The sequence below is a fragment of the Ranitomeya variabilis genome, chromosome 1 (genome assembly GCF_051348905.1).
Source record: "Ranitomeya variabilis isolate aRanVar5 chromosome 1, aRanVar5.hap1, whole genome shotgun sequence".
In the NCBI taxonomy this organism is placed as follows: domain Eukaryota; kingdom Metazoa; phylum Chordata; class Amphibia; order Anura; family Dendrobatidae; genus Ranitomeya; species Ranitomeya variabilis.
In genome coordinates this window covers 879,583,517-879,610,473 of record NC_135232.1, presented here as the reverse complement: position 1 = coordinate 879,610,473, position 26,957 = coordinate 879,583,517, and the positions used below count along the sequence as shown (strand labels likewise).

At 41.9% G+C, this 26,957-nt stretch overlaps 1 protein-coding gene across 2 annotated transcripts in view; it reads right to left on the bottom strand.

The window, feature by feature from the left end:
* Positions 1-26,957, bottom strand: part of BANK1 (B cell scaffold protein with ankyrin repeats 1) — an 828,100-nt gene that overhangs the window by 108,072 nt on the left and 693,071 nt on the right. For both annotated transcript variants that reach the window (XM_077277945.1, XM_077277934.1), the window contains exon 10: positions 4,141-4,383. In XM_077277945.1, coding sequence (XP_077134060.1) covers positions 4,141-4,383 — 243 coding nt within the window. The remainder of the gene's footprint in view (positions 1-4,140; positions 4,384-26,957) is intronic.

Below are 26,957 nucleotides of genomic sequence, written 5' to 3'. Positions count from 1 at the left end.
CAGCTGGGGGCTGCAAGCCTCAGCTGTCAGCTTCAGCAAGGCTAGTTCTCAAGAATAGAGGGGTCCTTTAGTTTTTTTTCTTAAATATTTCAATAAATAATTAAAAAAAAAACGGCTTGAGGTCCCCCCATTTTTGACAACCAGCCTTGCTAAAGCTCACAGCAGGGGGCTGGTATTCTCAGGCTGGTAAGGGGCCATTGATATAGGCCCCCCAGCATAAAAATAGCAGCCTGCAGCTGCCCAGAAAAGTTTTTTTTTTCTGTGTGCACTCAACTTTATTGCCATGCACAAAAAGAAATAAAATGCATAAAAAAAAGCGGCAAAAAATGCACCTAAACCTGCGTTTTTTCTTTCCTGCCAAGAAGATCAGGTTTTGCTGCAGAAAAAAAGCAGCAAAAACACCCTGTGTAACTTACCCTTAGATTTGTGTTGTCCTGTTTGTTTAAACAGGTGCAAAGGGCAACATACAGTAGAGACAGTACACCTAATTAACTGTGCTTTTATGAAGACTATATTGTAAGTGACACACCATTCAAATCAGATAGGGCAGCATTACGTGGAGACAGAGTCCTCATATACTCAGAGTTTACATTTCTAAAAAAATAATGTAAGAAGGGAAAATTCTCCTTCACCCTCATCATTCAGTTGCTAGCATTAAAGGGGTATTTTCATCACCAAGAGCCTATCCCAATATGCATTAGTTGTAATAATATTAATAATATTAGTAAAAACCTCCAATTAGAAATGGAGCATAGTTCTCATGATTCGTTATGTCACTTACCCCATGTGCAGGGCGCAACAGTAGCTTAGATATCCATGGTTACGATCATGAACAGCTAACTAACTGTCACTATATGAGTGGTTGTAACCATAGATACCTAAGCGGCTGCAATGCCCTGCACATGGGGTAAGCGATATAGAAAGTCAGAAGAACTATACCACATTTCTAATTGAATGTATTTGCCAATATTATTATTATTATTACACCTACTACATATTGGGATAGGATCTTTGAGATTGGAATACCCCTTTAACGGCAGAGCAAAAATGTCATCACTATTAATTGTTTAGTGGCTGTTACCACTGTATAAATAGCATTGGAGAGAATTATGTATTATCATAGCCAGAACAGGAGTTATCTATTAGATAGCATAAATCTCTCCTAGGACAAAGTGAGCAGCTACAAAACAAAAAAGGGTAGTCATGTTATTAAAAAGTTCCAGCTTAACCACTCACTTGAATTAGTCAAATGGAGTGGAAAATAGGAAACTTTTGACTCTGTTTGACCTTCTTTTCCAACAGTGTCTGTCTATCTTTTTTGCAAGACAGAGTGCTCAGTGGGGAGCTGAACATGAAGTACACCTTATCTTTGAAGGAATTTGCATGATCTGCTACAGAAAATTCTGATACTATCCCATTCATCATCCAATTCAGTTTCTACCAAAACAGCTCTATTTTATGAACATAATTGAACAAATCTACACTGTCTGAATTTATTTTAGCACTTCGGAAATATAGCACGTGAAAGACTACACAGGTCAACAAAAAAAAATTTTTTTTCTGGTGTCCAAAATATTGTAATGAATTTGGGGTATTTTTGGGGTGCTGATTCTGAATATGCTATCAGTTTTGCCAGATTGGCTCAAGTTTTTGACATTTTTGGTATCTTATTTATAGCACTTGTTGGTAAATGCGACGCATCATCTCATTAATTTCTTTGGATTAGTACTTGAACTGAGCAGTTCTCAATATAGTTTTGTGTTAATTAGTGTTCTAAAAGTTTGTTCATAGCTTGATTTTTGCACTAACTTTATGTTGTTGTCTGTTTTCCAGTGAAAAGCATGAACTCATCAAGAAGAAGTTGTCTTAACGATCCAGACTCATTCTGTTACATTTGTGGTGAATACACACTGCCAAAACATAGAAGAAACATAACAGACTTCGTAAAAAAAGTGTTATTTTGCCTATTTTGGGGTTATGCTTGGGGACCAAGACAAGTTTTGGGCACCACACATAGTGTGCAAAGCATGTATCGAATTATTACGAAAATGGAGCAAAGGACAAAGAAAAAGCTTCAAATTTGGTGTTCCAATGGTGTGGAGAGAGCCAAAAAATCATCATGATGACTGTTATTTCTGTGCAGTGCAAGTGCAAGGATTCAATAAGCATAAGAAACGAAAATGGGAGTAACATGGAATTTGCAAGAAGGCCTGTCCCTCATTGTGAAGATGTGCCTGTACCTGTGTTTACCATAAATAACAGTCATCGTGATGATTTTTTGGCTCTCTCCACACCATTGGAACACCAAATTTGAAGCTTTTTCTTTGTCCTTTGCTCCATTTTCGTAATAATTCGATACATGCTTTGCACACTATGTGTGGTGCCCAAAACTTGTCTTGGTCCCCAAGCATAACCCCAAAATAGGCAAAATAACACTTTTTTTACGAAGTCTGTTATGTTTCTTCTATGTTTTGGCAGTGTGTATTCACCACAAATGTAACAGAATGAGTCTGGATCGTTAAGACAACTTCTTCTTGATGAGTTCATGCTTTTCACTGGAAAACAGACAACAACATAAAGTTAGTGCAAAAATCAAGCTATGAACAAACTTTTAGAACACTAATTAACACAAAACTATATTGAGAACTGCTCAGTTCAAGTACTAATCCAAAGAAATTAATGAGATGATGCGTCGCATTTACCAACAAGTGCTATAAATAAGATACCAAAAATCTCAAAAACTTGAGCCAATCTGGCAAAACTGATGACATATTCAGAATCAGCACCCCAAAAATACCCTAAATTCGATGAAATATCTTTGGCACCAAAAATGCTGTTGACCAGTGCTATTAGCCATAACTGAAGACTTGGGTTTCTCAAACCAGACTCCGTCCATTTTATGAAATCACTTTTTCTGCCTGATGTTATCAATCATTACATTTTAATAATAAGATCAAAGCATATCTGTATTTTTTTAGCTGAGGGCATAGGGGTATTAAAAATTGGATATAGAATGAATTGTAGCATGGAACAAACACTGGGAATTTGTTTTGTCAACAGCAGCCTAGACTGACCATCTGGACAATTGGGCAGATTCCTGGTGGGCTGCATGCTCAATTGCATAGTGAGCCACTAAATCTGTTTTTCCGGATGCTCTTTTATATATATATTTGGTAGTCAGTGAACACGCACGCATGGTTCAGTACTAAACTCACAAGGCAGGATTAGAGCTGACGCTGGTTGTCCGGTAGGGATAGTGCAACCTGTTTCCCTGTTCTGCCATTCAAGCAGCCATAGTCAGCTATAGATGAGTTTGCTCTTGCAAATAGGTTGCCATTTTCATTAAAAGTGGGTCCCCAGAGTCTGAGTGAGTTGGTGTGTCCAGCCCTAAGACAAGGATAAATATTAGCTAATGGATGCCTGATTTCTTGCTCTGGTCCAGAACCGGTAGGTGACTGACTTTGATTTGAGACCTCAAAGGGCTGATATGACAATGAAAGCTTCCTCATACTAAGATAACCAGTACTGAAGCCAGTTTTGCACCAGGGGCTTATTTGACCAAGAATAATATGACATACATAGCAATTTATTTTTCAGCCCTTTCAGAAGTCATAGCAGCACTTACAAAGATTACTTCAAGCTTCAGGGTTTTGTCCATTTGGAAGTGATGGGGTTGATAAGGGTGTTCGTTAATATTTTTTTATGGTTAGAACAGTAAAGGGGTTTTCCTCCCCTGATCAAAATGTAATATAACACACTGTTATGATTCGGCTCTGCTAGCCAGTGTCAGTTGTCATTACTTGACCATAAGTATCTTATCTCCATTTTCTGGTCATGTGATGACTAGCTCCTCATCCGCTTCTGTCAATGTTTTATTCTATTGTATTGAGACCACTTGAAACCGTTTTCCTGGGGGGGGAAGTCGGATTAATATGTTATGTTAAGTTCCCATTGAGTGGTGAGGGACATGACATAGTAAAGCTAAACTTTGCATTGGGTCCTGCTATTTTTTCTTGATGGGTGAGAATATTGTATGGTGGCTGGCAGAGTTTGTGTGCCAGAGCTGCTTTTTAAGCCTAATAGACCAAACACGATAGACAACAATGCAATCTCCACACTATGTGAGTCAGCACACATTACCTTGGAAGTAGTCTAGCTGCACTGATACATCCGGTTCTGGAGGCCAACTTTCAGTCAAACATTCATAGTCTTCTCTGCTATGGAGATCTTCAGTAATGGAATAACCGGACACAGGAACACACATAGTTTCATGAGAACATTCAGAATTCTGATCACATTCTGTATTCCGCCAGTCCCATATGTCTTCAGAGCTGTGTTCACTCTTAACCCATTCTTCTTTTATGTCTGTCTTGCATGTCTCATCTTAAAAATATGATTAAATAATTCTTAACGTGTTATGGTAAATGACATAAGTATTTCATACTCCTAGCACCACGTTTCCTCATGTCACCTGAGCTAAAAATCTCCTAAGCGTAAAAAGCCTCAGTATCCTAGCGTAGAACATGACACAGTACTTGAACACACTCATATACAAGTACATACAACTCCTGGTGATTTCCTATCTTCACCCCCAGCACTATCAACATCACTGCAAAATTCTACTAGTCAATTTTTTCAAACTGTTGAGGAATGAAATTTGCTGAAAATTTTGTAAAATTGTTAGTTGGTCCATGACTCGAGATTGGCTTTATAGATTATTTACTTTATTGGTCCCCTTCTATTCCCAGTTATGTATCTTGTAGACATCCTAATTTAACATATGTCTTATTCTTGACATGCCCCTCCGTTCATTAGACCATGGTAAAGTCAGATAGGCACCAGAACACTCTATTGAAGCAGTTTGCCCTATCACAATGTCTGTCACATGGCAATAGCAGCCGCAAGCATAATTAAAGCAAATACATCGCCTGGTTCTTGCTACCCCATCTAAGTGCAGCAGGATATAGGGGCAGGGACCCTGATTCTAGTATTATATCACTTACTGAGCTGCTTGCTGTGATTTTGATAAATCTCCTGCAGATCTAGCAGTTCTCTGAATGCTGAGATCTGTATAACCCCACGCACACCATTGATTGATGGCTGTCTGCCTATGTACAGAGTACACCGAGAGTTGCCAATCAGTGGTGTGAGCGGGTTACACAGAAATCATGGATACGCTTGACTTCCTAGCAACAGGTTTATTAGTCCCGTAGTTATAATCTGCTGATATATCACTGATTTTATGAAAAGTACACAAGGCAGACGAGTAAGTGACACATTTCGAGAATCAGGGTCTCTACATTGTCTCCATTGAATCAGATATGACAGATACCCTTTAAAAAAAGAAATAACACGTCAGGGCAGAACATTTAGTTGACTATATTTTTATTTAATTTCAACATATTGTTGACTTTTAGGGACAATATTTTTTTAAGTACCTGTATTTTGGGTTAAATAACTTTTGCATTTTGGTTTCATTAAATATTTTATACATTTTGCCTCCTATTGCCTCTGTGTTGTCTATTGGTGGCTGCAGAATGAGCTATCTGAGAATTCACCATTGGGCTCGATCTGATGGTCTAGCGGGGAGTTGTAGCTCTTTTATCTATTTTTTTCTGAGCTCCTCTCAGATTATTTATAACCACAGACCACATCAAAGATGAATGTGTAGCGAAACAAAGAACCCATAATAGCCAAATGGTGCATGATGAACTGCAAATGCAAAAAAAAGTTTTTACTCCTAGATATAGCATTTTAGAAAAAAAAGAATGTCCTGAAAGGTGGACAGCCCTTCTAAATGCATATGATTGTAAAGCTTCCTACAATTATATTTAGATCAAATTTGTCTAATCTTGTTACTTATGATATAGGATTGTGACTACATGGGAAAACAACCTCTGTAACTAGGGAATAAATAACAAATCATTCATTAGCCATTTGATGTTGGTTTGTATGAATAGGGTACACGTTGGCTGTAATTATTTAAGGATATATCTGTGATGTGGGATTAATGGAGGTCTCAGTATTAGGATCCCATAGATTATAAAAATTAAGGGACTGGAGTTCTTAGATGAGTTAAACTGAAAAACTTTTATTTTCTCAACTTTTATCTCCGCATATAATATTACCTTTGTATGTCTTCATATCTCCTAAAATGGAAGAGTAATCTCATAAGGATGTAATAAATCCACTCAAAAAATAATTGCAAACTGTTTTTTCCGTGTCCACATTTAACCAGTATCAATTTACTAAACTGTAGCAAAGTTGAAATGAAGTTCACACAGAGGTTGGATTTAGTGGTAGATTATTGTCTTGAAAATGTTATTATAGGTTGACACCACTCTCGTAGACACAAAGAAGAAAAGAGCATATATGAGTCATAAACCGAAATAAAAAAAGTCATGGCATTGAAGCTATCCTGAATCATCGCTGTAACTCAGATACAACTACCCACTGCAGTTCACGGGTCATCAGCACTAATACTAATGAGAACAGATAATACAATGGGGATTTTCACATGGTTAGTGCAACTGAAATGGAAAAGAAAAATCAGCTTTTCCCAGCTATGTACACAGGAATATATAACAAGCAAAGTACAGGAATGGAAAAATCCAGTAACCAGCAGGAAAATCACACTGAATAAATCCAACACGTCCAACACGTGAGGACATATATACAGTAAATGTTCAATATTAAAATATAGCTTAATTACTAAATTTAATAAAACAGATGCGGAAATCTACAATATTTCTACGAAGAATACATAATAAAAATACAAATCCAGACAAACCGGATATGTCTACAAAAAAGTCCAAACCACAGTGACGGCCAGAGGAATAACAGAAAATGTCACCTAATATAGCAAACCATTTACAGAGCAAATGTTCCTGACAGTGGTCAAACAGCCTTACAGGGTTCGATTAATAAAAAAATACCTTATTGGTTGAAAATTAATTGCTAAAGGTGAAAATGAAAGTAATGGAACAATGTGACCAGAGTGTCGTATCCAGGGAGGGAAGTCCTCGCTCATCAGTCACTATTGCAAAGACTCAACTGTTCCACCAGACGGGACTAGAGGTGTGATTAAGGCCTTGTCAGACTATTCTGGCCCTCATATCCCTAAATGCTCTCGCCCTGACAAGGTCAGTCTACAGCTGACCCTGGATGACGTCACCCTACAAATGCCCTGCATGCCTCCAATTTGTATCTATGCATCTTGCTTGTAGAAACAGGTTTTCACTTTGATAAGAATAGTGGAATTGTATTTAAATGGAGAGATCTGTGCAGATTGCTGTTACAATAACTGGTGATATTTCAAATAAAATAATAAAATAAATTAACATTATTTTTAAAAGCATTCATACTCTGCAGCACTTTTTCCCCACACCTGCCTAAAACATTTGCACAGTACTGTATACACTGCATGCAAAATTATTAGGCAACTGAGTATTTTGACCATCAACATATTTATGTATATTTTCCAACTCCACGCTGTATAAACTTGATTGGTTGTTGGTTTAAAAAACATCAGGTTATGTGTATTTATGTAATGAGGGAAGGTGAAGCCGAAGGATAGCAACACACTTTATCAAGGTGTGGATGATTAGGCAGTTTTTATTTCTCAGGCAAAAAGAGTAAAAATAAAAAGGAGATTTAACGGACTCTGAAAAGAGAAAAATTGTTAAATGTCTAAAAGAAGGATGCAACACTCTTGACATTGCTAAGATATGGGGACATGATCACAGAACCATGAAAAATGTTGTTGAAAATAGTCAACGGGATCACGTAAAACATGTTAAGAAGAAAAATGCAAATTAAATGCTAAGTATTTGAGAAGAATGAAACATGAAGTGTCCAGGAACCCATTATCCTCTGGGGTTGTCATATCCTAGAACTGTAAGCTCCCTTTCGTGACCAGAAGCACAAGGTGTTCAGTGCTCAGAGACCTGGCCAAAGTAAGGAAACATGAAACCCGACCACAACTGAAGAAGACTCATAAGTTGAAATGTCAAGACTGGGCCAAGAATTATCTGAAATCAGTTTTTTCATAGGTTTTTCTGGACTGATGAGATAAGAGTCACTCTTTACGGACATAGCCCATGGCTGAATCAGTAATGGGCAAAGACCTGCACTTTGATGCCAGCAAGGTGGAGGTGGGGTCAGGCAATAGGCTGATATTATTCATGATGAGCTAGATGGGTCTTTTGGGGTAGAAGATGGACTCAAAATCAAATCCCAAACCTACTGTCAGTTTTTAAAAGATAATTTCCTCAAGCAGTGGGTACAGGAAAAAGTCTGCATCTTTCAAGAAAGCCATGATTATTATGTAGGACAATGCTCCGTTGCATACATTGAAGTTATAGGAAGTGATTGATTGCAGTTATTCATTCCAAAGGGTATGTAACCAAATATTGAACTAAGAGTGCCAACAGTTTAGTCAGGCACATTTGCCTTTATATATCTTTTTTGTGCTGTTCCAATACACACAAAGGAAATAAACATACATTATATAATAAAACATGTGTAAATGCAATAATTTTCTGGGCGAAATACTTCATTTTCTGGAGCAATATTTTGAAGGGAAATAATGTTTTCAAGATGTTATCTTGAATAAAAAAAATCAAAGTAGTAATTCTCATTTAGTTGGGGTACCCCCTCGTTTAGAGCAGCCACAATTAAAACTGTGTACCCTTTTAAAACCAATAACAACAGAATAAGTAAAGACAATTTGTAAATAATCTTTAATGATCATCTAAACTTTGATTTTATTTTAATAATCTTGTCCTGCATGGATTTGCACCTTGCAAATCCCTTTTTAAAGTATTTGTCTTCATTGCGGTAAAAAAAACTATTGCCTATAAGTGGCTTCAAAATCCCTGTTTTTCCCAAGTCTATGGTATTTGCCTGACTTTAGCTGCATTGATATGTATTAAGAAGAAGTGAAATCCCTGAATAGCTTCTGCAGGATGTACCATTAATGAGGAGAAACTGCCATCTCATGGACAGGCGAAATCAAGTGGAACCAAATTGTGCTGGAAGAATTGCAGGAGTAGCAACTTTGCGTGCTGGACCTGAGCAGGTGACCCACAGGAAGGACTTCCTTGATATTAAAGCCCTGAGAGCCAAAAAAAGGCAGATTTGTCACCAGAGAAGAGAGTAGAGCAGATGCGCTCCATGGATGTCGCTGAGGTCAGTGTAACAGGCCTCATTGGAAAGTCTACATCATCAAGGCATTGACCATTGCCTGACAAGGCCCTGATTCCACACAGGAGGACTCTGAGTTCCGCCTACGCTAGACGGGACCAGGATTTTTGCCCTATGCCAGTAAATCTCAAGAGACTGGACGTCGCCCATCAAGAGCCGAGGTCTAGTCCATGCCGTTCCAGTCATAAGAGACTTCCATCGATGGTCAAGCCAAGAAGATCCATGAGGCGACTGTATAAGGCAGGACACACCTGTGACTGCAGAAGGACAGTGCGTGTGAGCAGGCAGTCACTTGCAGCTATTCTCTATGGTACTGGGGTCAGCTGGGATTAGGGTCTCAGGTTCAGAGGGGGCCAGTTGGTGCGTGAGTGTCTCAATGGGCTTTTATAGAATACATCAGCAAGAGACTTGCAGCCTAGTGGAAAAACCCGGTGACCCCCATTAGAGCCAAATTTGCAGAGAGAGAACTTTCATGGTGGCTCTCACGACTAGGTGCACCAAGGTTGCTAACAGAACATTAACGTTGGAAAAGCAAAGAAAGTCTTTATCTAAGTTTGTTGTTATCTTTAAATGTTAATCTGCCTAGTTGCTAACATTAATTGTTTAGAATTACTTAAAACTAGGGTTGAGCGACTTTCATTTTTTTAAGATCGAGTAGGGTTTTGGGAAACCCGATTTTGTCCAGAGTCGAGTCGAGTGCAGTCGGCCGATTATCGCTAAAAGTCGGGGATCGACCGAAACACGAAACCCAATGCAAGTCAATGGGGAAGCATAGTCGGCAGTGAGTGGAGGCCAGGAAAACACCTACAGTGCCCATTTTAATGCCAAAAACATCCATTCTTGTTTCTGAAGCTTGCCAATCTTAATTAACTGTATAATAATAGTTGGGCATAGGGAATTGGGTGAAAGTTGTGGGGGGAGTAGGGCTGGCTCAAGTTTTTCGTGGGCCCAGGAAATGCGGACTACGTCACGGCGGTGTTGCAGGGAAAGGTAAGTATTTAAAAGTTGCAAGTGCTGTGATCCTGAGCAAGCAGGGGGGGGGCCCACTCGTTCGCATTGCCACTGGCACAGGGCCCCTCAAAGTACGGCGGTGTGTTTGCATGGCGGGGGCGCCTCCCACCAGCAGCGACACTTTTGCGTACTCTGAGGGGCCCTGTGCCAGTGACGTCGCCAACGAGTATGCCCCCCCACCTGATGAAGGAACCTGCACTTTCATCTGCACCTTCCTCTTTGTCCCTGTGTAAGGTGGTATAACATGCGGGAAGGGGAACCTTACTTTCAGCAGGGACAGATTCTGGCTGTGTAGAGTACAAGGGGAATGTAGTGGTCTAGGTCAATGTACCAGCAGACTCATTTAGCAGTGGCTGGGCAATGGGCAGGATGAGGAGGAAACAGATATAGGGCCAAAGAATAAAGTAGGCTACATGCAGTTCAAAATTGGTAACAGGACTAAACAGGCGGCATTGCTTTGTTCAGTGGAGTAGCAAACCCAAGAGCAGCAGACACTGTTTCAAGGGCCTAACCACACTAGTAGGCCAAATGCAGTTTAATATCTGATAGTATAGGGCGAAAGCCAGAATGTGGAAGCTCAGCTTTGTTCAGTTGAGGACAACACCAGGGAGGGGCAGACACCTTTAGTAGGCCGGAAAAGCCTATTGCATTTTTTAAAATGGTAATTTGGAGCAGAAGGTTGAAGCTCAGCTTTATTTACTTGAGGGCAACACCAGGGAGGGGCAGAAGCCGTTAGTAGGCCCTAACCACCATTTTTTTTTTTTAAACCACATAATGAGAGCCGGAAGGTTGAAGCTCAGCTTTATTTAGTTGAGGACAACACCAGGGAGGGGCACACAGACAGACACCTTTAGTAGGCCTGAAAAGCCTATTGCATTTTTCAAAATGGTAATTTGGAGCAGAAGGTTGAAGCTCAGCTTTATTTAGTTGAGGGCAACACCAGGGAGGGGCAGAAGCCGTTAGTAGGCCCTAACCACCATTTTTTTTTTAAAACCACATAATGAGAGCCGGAAGGTTGAAGCTCAGCTTTATTTAGTTGAGGACAACACCAGGGAGGGGCAGAAGCCGTTAGTAGGCCCTAACCACCATTTTTTTTTTTTAAACCACATAATGAGAGCCGGAAGGTTGAAGCTCAGCTTTATTTAGTTGAGGACAACACCAGGGAGGGGCACACAGACAGACACCTTTAGTAGGCCTGAAAAGCCTATTGCATTTTTCAAAATGGTAATTTGGAGCAGAAGGTTGAAGCTCAGCTTTATTTAGTTGAGGGCAACACCAGGGAGGGGCAGAAGCCGTTAGTAGGCCCTAACCACCATTTTTTTTTTAAAACCACATAATGAGAGCCGGAAGGTTGAAGCTCAGCTTTATTTAGTTGAGGACAACACCAGGGAGGGGCAGAAGCCGTTAGTAGGCCCTAACCACCATTTTTTTTTTTAAAACCACATAATGAGAGCCGGAAGGTTGAAGCTCAGCTTTATTTAGTTGAGGACAACACCAGGGAGGGGCAGAAGCCGTTAGTAGGCCCTAACCACCATTTTTTTTTTTAAAACCACATAATGAGAGCCGGAAGGTTGAAGCTCAGCTTTATTTAGTTGAGGACAACACCAGGGAGGGGCACACAGACAGACACCTTTTGTAGGCCTGAAAAGCCTATTGCATTTTTCAAAATGGTAATTTGGAGCAGAAGGTTGAAGCTCAGCTTTATTTAGTTGAGGGCAACACCAGGGAGGGGCAGAAGCCGTTAGTAGGCCCTAACCACCATTTTTTTTTTAAAACCACATAATGAGAGCCGGAAGGTTGAAGCTCAGCTTTATTTAGTTGAGGACAACACCAGGGAGGGGCAGAAGCCGTTAGTAGGCCCTAACCACCATTTTTTTTTTTAAAACCACATAATGAGAGCCGGAAGGTTGAAGCTCAGCTTTATTTAGTTGAGGACAACACCAGGGAGGGGCAGAAGCCGTTAGTAGGCCCTAACCACCATTTTTTTTTTTAAAACCACATAATGAGAGCCGGAAGGTTGAAGCTCAGCTTTATTTAGTTGAGGACAACACCAGGGAGGGGCACACAGACAGACACCTTTAGTAGGCCTGAAAAGCCTATTGCATTTTTTAAAATGGTAATTTGGAGCAGAAGGTTGAAGCTCAGCTTTATTTAGTTGAGGGCAACACCAGGGAGGGGCAGAAGCCGTTAGTAGGCCCTAACCACCATTTTTTTTTTTTAAACCACATAATGAGAGCCGGAAGGTTGAAGCTCAGCTTTATTTAGTTGAGGGCAACACCAGGGAGGGGCAGAAGCCGTTAGTAGGCCCTAACCACCATTTTTTTTTTTTAAACCACATAATGAGAGCCGGAAGGTTGAAGCTCAGCTTTATTTAGTTGAGGGCAACACCAGGGAGGGGCAGAAGCCGTTAGTAGGCCCTAACCACCATTTTTTTTTTTTAAACCACATAATGAGAGCCGGAAGGTTGAAGCTCAGCTTTATTTAGTTGAGGGCAACACCAGGGAGGGGCAGAAGCCGTTAGTAGGCCCTAACCAAAGTTGAAGGCCAAATGCAGTTTAATTTCTGATACTATAGGCCGAAAGCCAGAAGGTGGAAGTTCCGATTTAGACAGTGGAGGACAATTTGAATTAGGGACTGCAGACAGACTTAGTAGGCTGTCCCCTGTGGACCATGCATCCACCACATTAACCCATTGCGCCGTAATGGACACGTAATCTTCCGTGGCCATGCCTACAGGTCCATGCGTCTGTTGTCAGGTGCACCTTTGTACTCACAGATTGCCAGAGTGCATGGACAATGCGGTCTTCTACATGCTGGTGGAGGGTTGGGATGGCTTTTCTCGCAAAAGAAGTGTCGACTGGTTAGCTTGTAGCGTGGTACAGCGTAGTCCATCATGGCCTTATTAATAGTAAATAAAATATATAACTAGGCTCTATGAACTTTTAAATAGGTTCCAGGGGTACACGGGCAGCATTGGTGTGGTCAGTGGAGGAGTATTGCAAGTAGGGGCTGCAGACAGGCTATCAAAGGCCTAAAATAACAAACAGTAGGCAGTCATGGCAGTTTTACATCGGTTACATGGATACACAGGCAGGCACTCCAGGCAGCATTGTGGTCAGTGGAGGAGTATTGCAAGTAGGGGCCGCAGACAGGCTATCAAAGGCCTAAAATAACAAACAATAGGCTCATGGCAGTTTTACAGCGGTTACATGGATACACGGGCAGGCAGCTTGGTGGTCAGTGGAGGAGTATTTAAAGTAGGGACCGCAGACAGGCTTCAAAGGCCTAACATAAGAAAATGGGCTGGCTGTAGGCACTTTATAATTGGTTCCAGGGGTACACGGGCAGCAGTGGTCTGGTCAGTGGAGGAGTATTTAAAGTAGGGACCGCAGACAGGCTATCAAAGGCCTAACATAACAAACAATAGGCTCATGGCAGTTTCACAGCGGTTACATGGATACACGGGCAGGCAGCTTGGTGGTCAGTGGAGGAGTATTGCAAGTAGGGGCTGCAGACAGGCTATCAAAGGCCTAAAATAACAAACAGTAGGCAGTCATGGCAGTTTTACATCGGTTACATGGATACACAGGCAGGCACTCCAGGCAGCATTGTGGTCAGTGGAGGAGTATTGCAAGTAGGGGCCGCAGACAGGCTATCAAAGGCCTAAAATAACAAACAATAGGCTCATGGCAGTTTCACAGCGGTTACATGGATACACGGGCAGGCAGCTTGGTGGTCAGTGGAGGAGTATTGCAAGTAGGGGCCGCAGACAGGCTATCAAAGGCCTAAAATAACAAACAATAGGCTCATGGCAGTTTTACAGCGGTTACATGGATACACAGGCAGCTTGGTGGTGAGTGGAGGAGTAGTGCAAGGAGTGTCTGTCCCAGTACTCCCAAAATATAAATAGATGTTAATGTCTCGCAAAACAACCAAAACAAAAAAAAAAGGTGGCATACTTAGGTACAGGGGTGGGCTCATCTACTGAGTTTCTGACATAGTAATTTGGCAGTAACTATTTAATGGTGCCAATATAGGACACAGACACAGACTACTTTAAGTTGCATCATAGATGTCTACAAATTTGTATTGTCAGTGCCAGACATTGAATGATGTCAGCGAATAGACTAAAGATTGGTGGAGCTGTGCGACATAATTTTGCACGTGGTAGAGCACATTTTGAGCTGGGGTAGGGGGGAACTCTCTTGAGGCCGGCGGGACCGCCCCAGGGCCCCTCATGTTACAACGGTGTGTCTGACGTTGGGTGCGCACCACCACCGCCAGAGACACTACATTGTACTATGAGGGACCCAGTAGCAATGCCGTCAACCAAAAGCGAGCACACCCACCTCTTCAGACAAACAGCAGTCTCACGGGTGCTTGCGCCAAGTCGCGATACCACGGCCCCGTGTGGGGAGTTTTGCCATTTAGGGAGGTGTAAACATGTCGTATGCTGTACAATCAGCTGCAGCAAATTAGACATTAGAAAAGTAATTCACAGGCAAGAGCTTTTCATAGGAAAGCTAGGTGTCGGCCGGGCAAGGTGGGGCAAAAGATTTCGAAATCCAGTTGTGGTTCATTTTAATGAATGTTAGATCGTCAACATTTTGGGTAGCCAGACGAGTCCTTTTTTCGGTTAATATTGAACCTGCAGCACTGAATACTCTTTCTGATAGGACACTTGCTGCCGGGCAAGCAAGCTCCTGCAATGCATATTCTGCCAATTCTGGCCAGGTGTCTAATTTGGAGGCCCAGTAATCAAATGGGAATGACGGTTGAGGGAGAACATCGATAAGGGATGAAAAATAGTTAGTAACCATACTGGACAAATGTTGTCTCCTGTCACTTTCAATTGATGCAGCAGTACCTGTCCTGTCTGCGGTCATAGCAAAATCACTCCACAACCTGGTCAGAAAACCCCTCTGTCCAATGCCACTTCTGATGTGTGCACCCCTAACACTCCTAGTCTGCTGCCCCCTGGAGCTCGTGTGAGAACGATCACGTGCGCTGTGTGCTGGGAATGCCTGAAGCAAACGGTCAACAAGAGTTGATTGTTTGGTTGCTAATATTAGTTCCAAGTTCTCATGTGGCATAATATTTTGCAATTTGCCTTTATAGCGTGGATCAAGGAGGCAGGCCAACCAGTAATCGTCATCGTTCATCATTTTCGTAATGCGTGTGTCCCTTTTTAGGATACGTAAGGCATAATCCGCCATGTGGGCCAAAGTTCCAGTTGTCAAATCTCCGGTTGTGATTGGTTGAGGGGCAGTTGCAGGCAAATCTACGTCACTTGTGTCCCTCAAAAAACCAGAACCCGGCCGTGACACGCAACCAAATTCCTGTGCCCCCGGGAAAGGTTCGGCATTAAAAATATACTCATCCCCATCATCCTCCTCGTCCTCCACCTCCTCTTCGCCCGCTACCTCGTCCTGTACACTGCCCTGACCAGACAATGGCTGACTGTCATCAAGGCTTTCCTCTTCCTCTGGTGCAGACGCCTGCTCCTTTATGTGCGTCAAACTTTGCATCAGCAGACGCATTAGGGGGATGCTCATGCTTATTACGGCGTTGTCTGCACTAACCAGCCGTGTGCATTCCTCAAAGCACTGAAGGACTTGACACATGTCTTGTATCTTAGACCACTGCACACCTGACAACTCCATGTCTGCCATCCTACTGCCTGCCCGTGTATCCTCCCACAAATAAATAACAGCACGCCTCTGTTCGCACAGTCTCTGAAGCATGTGCAGTGTTGAGTTCCACCTTGTTGCAACGTCTATGATTAGGCGATGCTGGGGAAGGTTCAAAGACCGCTGATAGGTCTGCATACGGCTGGCGTGTACAGGCGAACGTCGGATATGTGAGCAAAGTGCACGCACTTTGAGGAGCAGGTCGGAGAACCCAGGATAAGTTTTCAATAAGCACTGCACCACCAGGTTTAAGGTGTGAGCCAGGCAAGGAATGTGTTTCAGTTGGGAAAGGGAGATGGCAGCCATGAAATTCCTTCCGTTATCACTCACTACCTTGCCTGCCTCAAGATCTACTGTGCCCAGCCACGACTGCGTTTCTTGTTGCAAGAACTCGGACAGAACTTCCGCGGTGTGTCTATTGTCGCCCAAGCACTTCATAGCCAATACAGCCTGCTGACGCTTGGCAGTAGCTGGCCCATAATGGGACAACTGGTGTGCAACAGTGTCATCTGCCGATGGAGTGGTTGGCAGACTGCGTTCTGTGGAAGAGCTGTAGCTTCTGCAGGAGGACGAGGAGGAGGAGGAGGAGGGGGTGCGAACGCCTACAGCCAACTGTTTCCTAGACCGTGGGCTAGGCACAACTGTCCCTAAATTGATGTCGCCTGTGGACCCTGCATCCACCACATTCACCCAGTGTGCCGTGATGGACACATAACGTCCCTGGCCATGCCTACTGGTCCATGCATCTGTAGTCAGGTGCACCTTTGTACTCACAGATTGCCTGAGTGCATGGACGATGCGCTGTTTAACATGCTGGTGCAGGGCTGGGATGGCTTTTCTGGAAAAAAAGTGTCGACTGGGTAGCTCGTATCGTGGTTCAGCGTACTCCATCAGGGCTTTGAAAGCTTCGCTTTCAACTAACCGGTAGGGCATCATCTCTAACGAGATTAGTCTAGCTATGTGGGCGTTAAAACCCTGTGTACGCGGATGCGAGGATAAGTACTTCCTTTTTCTAACCAGAGTCTCATGTAGGGTGAGCTGGACTGGAGAGCTGGAGATCGTGGAACTTTCGGGTGTGCCGGTGTACATGGCAGACTGAGAGACGGTTGGAGACGGTATTGTTTCCGCCGGTGCCCTAGATGCAATATTTCCTCCTACAAAACTGGTGATTCCCTGACCCTGACTGCTTTTGGCTGGCAAAGAAACCTGCACAGATACTGCCTGTGGTGCGGAAAATGGTGGCCTTACAGTGACGGAAGGGATGTTGCGTTGCTGACTAGCTTCATTGGCCGAGGGTGCTACAACCTTGAGGGACGTTTGGTAGTTAGTCCAGGCTTGAAAATGCATGGTGGTTAAGTGTCTATGCATGCAACTAGTATTTAGACTTTTCAGATTCTGACCTCTGCTTAAGCTAGTTGAACATTTTTGACAGATGACTTTGCGCTGATCAGTTGGATGTTGTTTAAAAAAATGCCAGACTGCACTCTTCCTAGACTCGGATCCCTTTTCAGGGATTGCAGACTGAGCTTTAACCGGATGGCAACGCTGTGCTCCAACAGGTTTTGGCTTTGACACGCGTTTTGGGCCAGATACGGGCCCGGCAGATGTAACCTGTTGCGATGTTGATGCCTGCTGCGGCCCCTCCTCCACCTCCGCTTCTGAACTACTGCCGCCTGCACCCTGTTCCCCCAATGGCTGCCAATCGGGGTCAATAACTGGGTCATCTATTACCTCCTCTTCGAGCTCGTGTGCAACTTCGTCTGTGTCACTGTGTCGGTCGGTGGTATAGCGTTCGTGGCGGGGCAACATAGTCTCATCAGGGTCTGATTGTGGATCTGTACCCTGAGAGGGCAATGTGGTGGTCTGAGTCAAAGGAGCAGCATAGTACTCTGGCTGTGGCTGTGCATCAGTGCACTCCATGTCAGAATATACTTGTAATGGGCATGGCCTGTTAAATGTTTCACTTTCTAAGCCAGGGACGGTATGTGTAAAGAGCTCCATGGAGTGACCCGTTGTGTCGCCTGCTGCATCCTTCTCTCTTGTTGTAGTTTTTGCTGAGGAGGACAAGGAAGCGACTTGTCCCTGACCGTGAACATCCACAAGCGACGCGCTGCTTTTACATTTACCAGTTTCGGAAGAGGAGGCAAAAGAGCTAGAGGCTGAGTCTGCAATGTAAGCCAAAACTTGCTGTTGCTGCTCCGCCTTTAAAAGCGGTTTTCCTACTCCCAGAAAAGAGAGCGTTCGAGGCCTTGTGTAGCCTGACGACGAAACTGGCTCCACAGCTCCAGACTTAGGTGGAATATTTTTATCCCCACGACCACCTGATGCTCCTCTACCACTACCATCATTACCAGCTGACAATGAACGCCCACGACGACCTCTTGCACCAGACTTCCTCATTGTTTTAAAATCTTAACCAAAGTAACTTTATTTGTTGCTGTCAAACAACTTACACGGTGAGCTATAACTTCAGTATGATTTCAATATCCCTTAACAGGTTGGTGAGACCACAAGGAAAATCAGGCACAATGTTACACACTCTGTTTTCTGTGGCACAAAATCACAGAGATGACACACACGCAGGACTGTCACTCAAGCACTAATGTCAATATTAATCTCCCACCTAATTTATTTTTTTTTTTTCTCAGGGAGACTTTAGAAACCAAATAATATTAAAAAAAAAAAAAAAAAAGGCTTTCTATGGCCCACAATTAGAGAGAGAGAGGTGGCACACCCAGGAGTCAAGACTGGCACACAAGCTGAGAGGGCAATATTACTCTCCCACTGTTTTTTTATGTATTTTTTGTTTTTTCAGGGAGACTTTAGAAACCCAATAATATTTTAAAAAAAAAATAAATAGGCTTTCTATGGCCCACTGAATGAGAGGGAGAGAGGTGGCACACCCAGGAGTCAAGACTGGCACACAAGCTGAAAGGGCAATATTACTCTCCCACTGTTTTTTTAGGTTTTTTTTTTTTTTTCAGGGAGACTTTAGAAACCAAATAATATTAAAAAAAAAAAAAAAAAAAAAAAAAATAGGCTTGCTATAGCCCACTGAATGAGAGATAGCACACACAGCAGTGGCACACAAGCCCTGACTGAGGCCAATATTTTTCTCCCACTGATTGATGTAGTGTTTTTGTGTTGAGGTAGAATTTAGAACACAAATCACGGAAAAAATAAATAGGCTTTCTATGGCCCACTGAATGAAAGGGAGAGAGGTGGCACACCCAGGAGTCAAGACTGGCACACAAGCTGAAAGGGCAATATTACTCTCCCACTGTTTTTTTATGTATTTTTTGTTTTTTCAGGGAGACTTTAGAAACCCAATAATATTTTTTAAAAAAAATAAATAGGCTTTCTATGGCCCACTGAATGAGAGGGAGAGAGGTGGCACACCCAGGAGTCAAGACTGGCACACAAGCTGAAAGGGCAATATTACTCTCCCACTGTTTTTTTAGGTTTTTTTTTTTTTCAGGGAGACTTTAGAAACCAAATAATATTAAAAAAAAAAAAAAAAAATAGGCTTGCTATAGCCCACTGAATGAGAGATAGCACACACAGCAGTGGCACACAAGCCCTGACTGAGGCCAATATTTTTCTCCCACTGATTGATGTAGTGTTTTTGTGTTGAGGTAGATTTTAGAACACAAATCACGGAAAAAATAAATAGGCTTTCTATGGCCCACTCAGTGAGAGATGGCACACACAGGGATGGCACTGTAGCAGAAATGCCAATCTTAATCTCCCACAAAAAAAAAAAAAAAAAAAAAAAAAAACTGTCCTACAATTACTATCTCCCTGCAGTAATGTAAGCCAGGTATGGCAGGCAGCAATAGGAGTGGACTGATGCACAAATTAAATAAAAAGTGTGGACAAACAAAAAAGATAGCTGTGCAGAAAGGAAGGAACAAGAGGATATGTGCTTTGAAAAAAGCAGTTGGTTTCCACAGTGGCGTACACACAGCAATACAGCTATCACGGAGCCTTCTAGGGCAGCCCAATGAGCTACAGCGCTGAGGGGAAAAAAAAAAAAAAATAGCTTCCACAGTCCCTGCACACCGAAGGTGGTGTTGGACAGTGGAAATCGCTGCAGCACAAGCGGTTTGGTGGTTAGTGGACCCTGCCTAACGCTCTCCCTGCTTCTGACGAAGCGGCAGCAACCTCTCCCTAAGCTCAGATCAGCAGCAGTAAGATGGCGGTCGGCGGGAACGCCCCTTTATAGCCCCTGTGACGCCGCAGACAGCAAGCCAATCACTGCAATGCCCTTCTCTAAGATGGTGGGGACCAGGATCTATGTCATCACGCTGCCCACACTCTGCGTTCACCTTCATTGGCTGAGAAATGGCGCTTTTCGCGTCATTGAAACGCGACTTTGGCGCGAAAGTCGCGTACCGCATGGCCGACAAGCACAGGGGTCGGATCGGGTTTCATGAGACGCCGACTTAGCCAAAAGTCGGCGACTTTTGAAAATGATCGACCCGTTTCGCTCAACCCTACTTAAAACCACTGTGGATAAATAGAACTATGATCATTCCTGACTGTTTCTGCCTTGTGCCTCTGTGTGTTACATCCAGACACCTGTATTACAGATATCTGAAGGTGCTAATTTTGAGTACCAATGATGATAGTCAAAGAATCAGCATATCACTGCACTTGTACCTCACTAACTCTGGGGATAAATTTGCTGCAGTAGCTGACCTGTTCACTGCCATCATCTGTACTCCAAATGAATACATTCTGATATCAATGCAGGTAAATGCTGGTAAAGAAAGAATGAGGAAAAGTAGTGGTCTGGAAGACAAATCTTATTAAAGTTATTTGCAAAGTTTCATTTACATTTTAAATATCCCACTGGTTTCTACCCACAGCTTTTATGCAGACCTATTTGCCTCCATGATGACAAACTACAAACAAATTTTAGATGTTTTATGCCTACAAAACTGCTTGGCTACATTATTTAAAACGTAAATAATAGTCTCCTCATACCCAGATTTGTGGGAAAGAACCATTTTTTTTTATTTAGATAAATCATACAAAATGTTGGTATTACTTGTTTTTCTAAGGAAAAAAACAGTAAATAAACTGAAAAATACAAGAGTAAGAGAGTATAAAAATATATACTTCATTAGAGCAGAAAAATAAGCTAAAAAAATGTATCACACAGTGCAAAAAAGCCAACATAACCAGCAGGAGAGCACAAGACGGAGAATACAGTACATAGAGATCTGGGATGTGAGACAGAGGACACCCTAATGACAAATAAAGCATCGCAGTGCCAGGCAATATTTTGTATATATAAAATAATATCTCCAAGATATCACCAGCATTTAAAAAAATCAAATTTATACTAATGCTTATCATCTAATGCTTTGCTTTACATCATTTGTGGAATTCTGTTTTTTTTTTTTTTTTACCATTAATCAGAGGGCGATATCCTGACTCTTGAGGATATAAGGCTCTGGCAAAAATTAAGAGACCACCGCAACATTTTCAGTTTGCCTGATTTTCCTCTTTATTGGTATATTTTTGAGTAAAATGTAAATTGTTCTTTTATTCTATAAACTACTGACAACATGTCTCTGAAAATCCAAGCAATACATTTTCTATTTACTTTCCAAAAATAAGAAATGGTCAAAATAACAAAAAATGCAGTGCTTGCAGATCTCAAATAATGCAAAAAAACAAGTTCATAATCATATAGAAACAACAATACTAATGTTTTAACTCAGGAAGAGTTCAGAAATCAATATTTTGTGGAATAACCATGATTTTTAATCACAGCTTTCATGCGTCTTGGCATGCTTTCCACCAGTCTTTCACACTGCTTTTGGGTAACCTTATGCCACTCCTGGTACAAAAATGTAAGCAGTTCTTCTTTGTTTGATGGCTTGTGACTATCCATCTTCCTCTTGATTACATTCCAGAGGTTTTCAATGGGGTTCAGGTCTGTAGATTGGGTTGGCCCTGACATCGATTTGATATGGTGGTCCTTCATCTACACATTGATTGACCTAGCTGGGTGGCATGGCGCATTGTCCTGCTGGGAAAACCAGTCCTTAGAGTTGGGGAACATTGCCTGAGCAGAAGGAATCACCTGTTTTTCCAGCATAACCTTGTATACGGCTTGATTCATACCTCCTTCGCAAAGAACAAACTGCCCAATTCCAGCCTTACTGATGCATCCCCAGATCGTCACCGATCCTCCACCAAATTTCACAGTTGTTGCCAGACACTGTGACTTGTACCCCTCTCCAGGTCTCTGGCTAACCATTAGATGACTAGGTGTTGGGCAAAGCTGAAAATTAGACTCATCAGAAAAGATTACCTTACTCCAATCCTCTATGGTCCAATCCGTATGGTCTTTGGCAAACTTCAGCCTGGCTCTCCTTTGCTTCTCATTGATGAAAGGCTTTTTTCTAGCTTTACATGACTTGAGTCCTGCCTCTAGGAGCCTGTTACGAACTGGCGTGCACTTCACCCCAGCTGCCATTTGCCATTCCTTTTGTAGGTCACTTGATGTCATCCTGTGGTAGCTGAGTGACATTCGAAAAAGATGACGGTCATCCAGGCAGTGGAGAGTCATTTTCGCCCTCTGCCGGTATGTAGCTTTGTTGTCCCCAATGTCTACTCCTTGACCTTTTTGTAATGGACTGCCATCTTAGAAATTTTAAGGATGGAGGCAACATGACGTTCACTGTGTCTTTCTGGTAGTAAAGACAGAATTGAGCCCCTCTTTTCTTCACTCAAGACTTTTCTTTTCAACTCCTTTGGCATGGTTATAAGTTATTTTTTTTCATTCCTATTACTTTTGGGATATTAATAGCACTTGTTTTGCCATCCAGCTTGTCCTATTGCAAGAGGATTGTGAACACCACAGCAGTGTTTATTATACTTTACTTCATTAAATAAGATTTGTTTCAGGTGATCACCTAATCAGAAGCACATTAAGTAGAATGAGGTGTACTCTGGTTGGAATTCAACTGACACTGGAATATAATGCCTGTCAGACATGTAGAGAAGCTGATTTTTATAAAACTGTACAGTGGTCTCTTAATTTTTGCCAGATATATATACAGTTGTGGCCAAAAGTATTGACACCCCTGCAATTTTGTCAGATAATACTCAGTTTCTTCCTGAAAATGATTGCAAACACAAATTCTTTGTTATTATTATCTTCATTTAATTTGTCTTAAATGAAAAAACACAAAAAGAATTGTCCTAAAGCCAAATTGGATATAATTCCACACCAAACATAAAAAAGGGGGTGGACAAAAGTATTGGCACTGCTTGAAAAATCATGTGATCCTTCTCTAATTTGTGTAATTAACAGCACCTGTAACTTACCTGTGGCACCTAACAGGTGTTGGCAATAACTAAATCACACTTGCAGCCAGTTGACATGGATTAAAGTTGACTCAACCTCTGTCCTGTGTCCTTGTGTGTACCACATTGAGCATGGAGAAAAGAAAGAAGACCAAAGAACTGTCTGAGGACTTGAGAAACCAAATTGTGAGGAAGCATGAGCAATCTCAAGGCTACAAGTCCATCTTCAAAGACCTGAATGTTCCTGTGTCTACCGTGCGCAGTGTCATAAAGAAGTTTGGCATGGCACTGTGGCTAACCTCCCTAAATGTGGACGGAAAAGAAAAATTGAGATTGTGCAGATGTTGGATAAAGAACATCGACTAACATCCAAACAAGTTCAAGCTGCCCTGCAGTCCGAGGGTACAACAGTGTCAACCCGTACTATCCATCGGCGTTTGAATGAAAAGGGACTGCATGGTAGGAGACCCAGGAAGACCTGACTTCTTACACCGAGACATAAAAAAGCCAGGCTGGAGTTTGCCAAAACTTACCTGAAAAAGCCTAAAACGTTTTGGAAGAATGTTTTCTGGTCAGATGAGACAAAAGTAGAGCTTTTTGGGCAAAGGCATCAACATAGAGTTTACAGGAGAAAAAAGAGGCATTCAAAGAAAAAAACACGGTCCCTACAGTCAAACATGGCGGAGGTTCCCTGATGTTTTGTGGTTGCTTTGCTGCCTCTGGCACTGGACTGCTTGATCGTGTGCATGGCATTATGAAGTCTGAAGACTACCCACAAATTTTGCAGCATAATGTAGGGCCCAGTGTGAGAAAGCTGGGTCTCCCTCAGAGGTCATGGGTCTTCCAGCAGGACAATAACCCAAAACACACTTCAAAAAGCACTAGAAAATGGTTTGAGAGAAAGCACTGGAGACTTCTAAGGTGGCCAGCAATGAGTCCAGACCTGAATCCCATAGAACACCTGTGGAGAGATCTAAAAATGGCAGTTTGGAGAAGGCACCCTTCAAATATCAGGGGCCTGGAGCAGTTTGCCAAAGAAGAATGGTCTAAAATTCCAGCAGAGCATTGTAAGAAACTCATTGATGGTTACCGGAAGCGGTTGGTCGCAGTTATTTTGGCTAAAGGTTGTGCAACCAAGTATTAGGCTGAGGGTGCCAATACTTTTGTCTAGCCCATTTTTGGAGTTTTGTGTGAAATGATCAATGTTTTGCTTTTTGCTTCATTCTCTTTTGTGTTTTTTTTCATTTAAGACAAATTAAATGAAGATAATAATACCAAAGAATTTGTGATTGCAATCATTTTCAGGAAGAAACTGAGTATTATCTGACAGAATTTTAGGGGTGTCAATACAATATAATATATATATATATATATATATATATATATATATATATATATATATATATATATATATATATATATATATCTCAAGCATGGCTATTTATTTCTTTTTTTTTATCTGGGTGTTTACACTCACTTCACACTCCTAAGGAGATGTACTACTAGTGTACCAATTTATACATTATGTGTGTGTGTGTGTGTGTGTGTGTATATATATATATATATATATATATATATATATATATATATATATATATATATATATATATATATATACAGTGCCTTGCGAACGTATTCGGCCCCCTGGAACTTTTCAACCTTTTCCCACAAAAAGGTGAAGAATCAACAACAAGTGGAACACAATTGTGAAGTTGAACAAAATTTATTGGTTATTTTAAATTTTTGTGGAAATTCAAAAACTAAAAAGTGGGGCTTGCAATATTATTCTGCCCCTTTACTTTCAGGGCAGCAAACTCACTCCAGAAGTTCATTGTGGATCTCTGAATGATCCAATGTTGTCCTAAATGCCTAATGATGATAAATATAATTCACCTGTGTGTAATCAAGTCTCCGTATAAATGCATCTGCTTTGTGATAGTCTCAAGGTTCCGTTTGAAGCACAGAGAGCATCATGAAAACCAAGGAACACAACAGGCAGGTCCGTGATACTGTTGTGGAGAAGTTTAAAGCCGGATTTGGATACAAAATGATTTTCCAAAACTTTAAACATCCCAAGGAGCACTGTGCAAGCGATCATATTGAAATGGAAGGAGTATTATACCACTGCAAATCTACCAAGACCTGGCCGTCCCTCTAAACTTTCATCTCAAACAAGGAGAAGACTGATGAGATATGCAGCCAAGAGGCCCATGATCACTCTGGATGAAATGCAGAGATCTACAGCTGAGGTGGGACAGTCTGTCCATAAGACAACAGTCAGTCGTATACTGCACCAATCTGGCCTTTATGGAAGAGTGGCAAGAAGAAAGCAATTTCTCAAAGATATCCATAAAAAGTGTCATTTAAAGTTTGCAACAAGCCACCTGGGAGACACACCAAACATGTGGAAGAAGGTGCTCTGGTCAGATGAAACCAAAATCGAACTTTTTGGCAACAATGCCAAACGATATGTTTGCCATAAAGGCAACACAGCTCATCACCCTGAACACACCATCCCCACTGTCAAACATGGTGGAGCTCGAGCTGTTTGCCAAGGAAGAATGGACAAGAATTTCAGTCTCTCGATGTAAAAAACTGATAGAGACATACCCCAAGCGACTTGCAGCTGTAATCGCAGCAAAAGGTGGCGCAACAAAGTATTACGTTAAAGGGGCCGAATAATATTGCACACCCCACTTTTCAGTTTTTGAATTTCCACAAAAATTTAAAATAACCAAAAATTTCGTTCAACTTCACAATTGTGTTCCACTTGTTAATTCTTCACCAAAAATGTACATTTGGTATCTTTATGTTTGAAGCATGATATGTGGGAAAAGGTTGAAACGTTCCAGGGGGCTGAATACTTTTGCAAGGCACTGTACATATATATACACAAGTATGTATATATATTTATCTACCGTATGTATATACACTGTATATAAATATACCTATATATATGTGATGTATATATATATATATACACTGTATATTTAATATGTAAAGATGAATGTGTGTGTATGTATGTGTGCGTATATGTCCGGGATTGGCATCTGCACCGTCGCAGCTACAGCCACAACATTTTGCACAGGCACACGTCTGGACCCCGAGAGCGTCATAGGCTATGTTGTGAGGCAAAATTTTAACCCCGCGCGTTCCAATTAACCAAACAATTTTGCCCCTATATACATAATGGGGAAAAAGTGAAAGGAAAAGTGTTGGAGGCAAATTGACAGCTGCCAGATGTGAACAAGGGGGACTTAAAGAGTGAGAGCGATGGCGCCAAAGAGTATATACCGTACAGTGGCTAAGGTGGGGCCCCGACATGGGATACTCACCACACACGGGGATATGAACACATACAAAATGCGCCACACACTACCACATGCTTGAACACATATATCACCCTCAGCACACATTTCACCACACATACACCAACCTCGCCACATAAAAGTCGAAACACAAAACTCGCCACGAGCAAAACTCGCCACATGCAAAACTAGGCTCACGCAAAACTCACCACACGTGCAAAACTCACCTCATGGAAAACTCGCCACACGCAAAACTTGCACACGCGGAAAAATTGCCACATGCACAAAAGTTGCAACACATGCAAAAGTTGCCTCACACAAAACTTGCACATACTCAAAACGCACCACACATAAAACTCGCCATGCGCAAAACTCGCCATGCGCAAAACTTGCTTTACACAACTTGCTACACTAACCT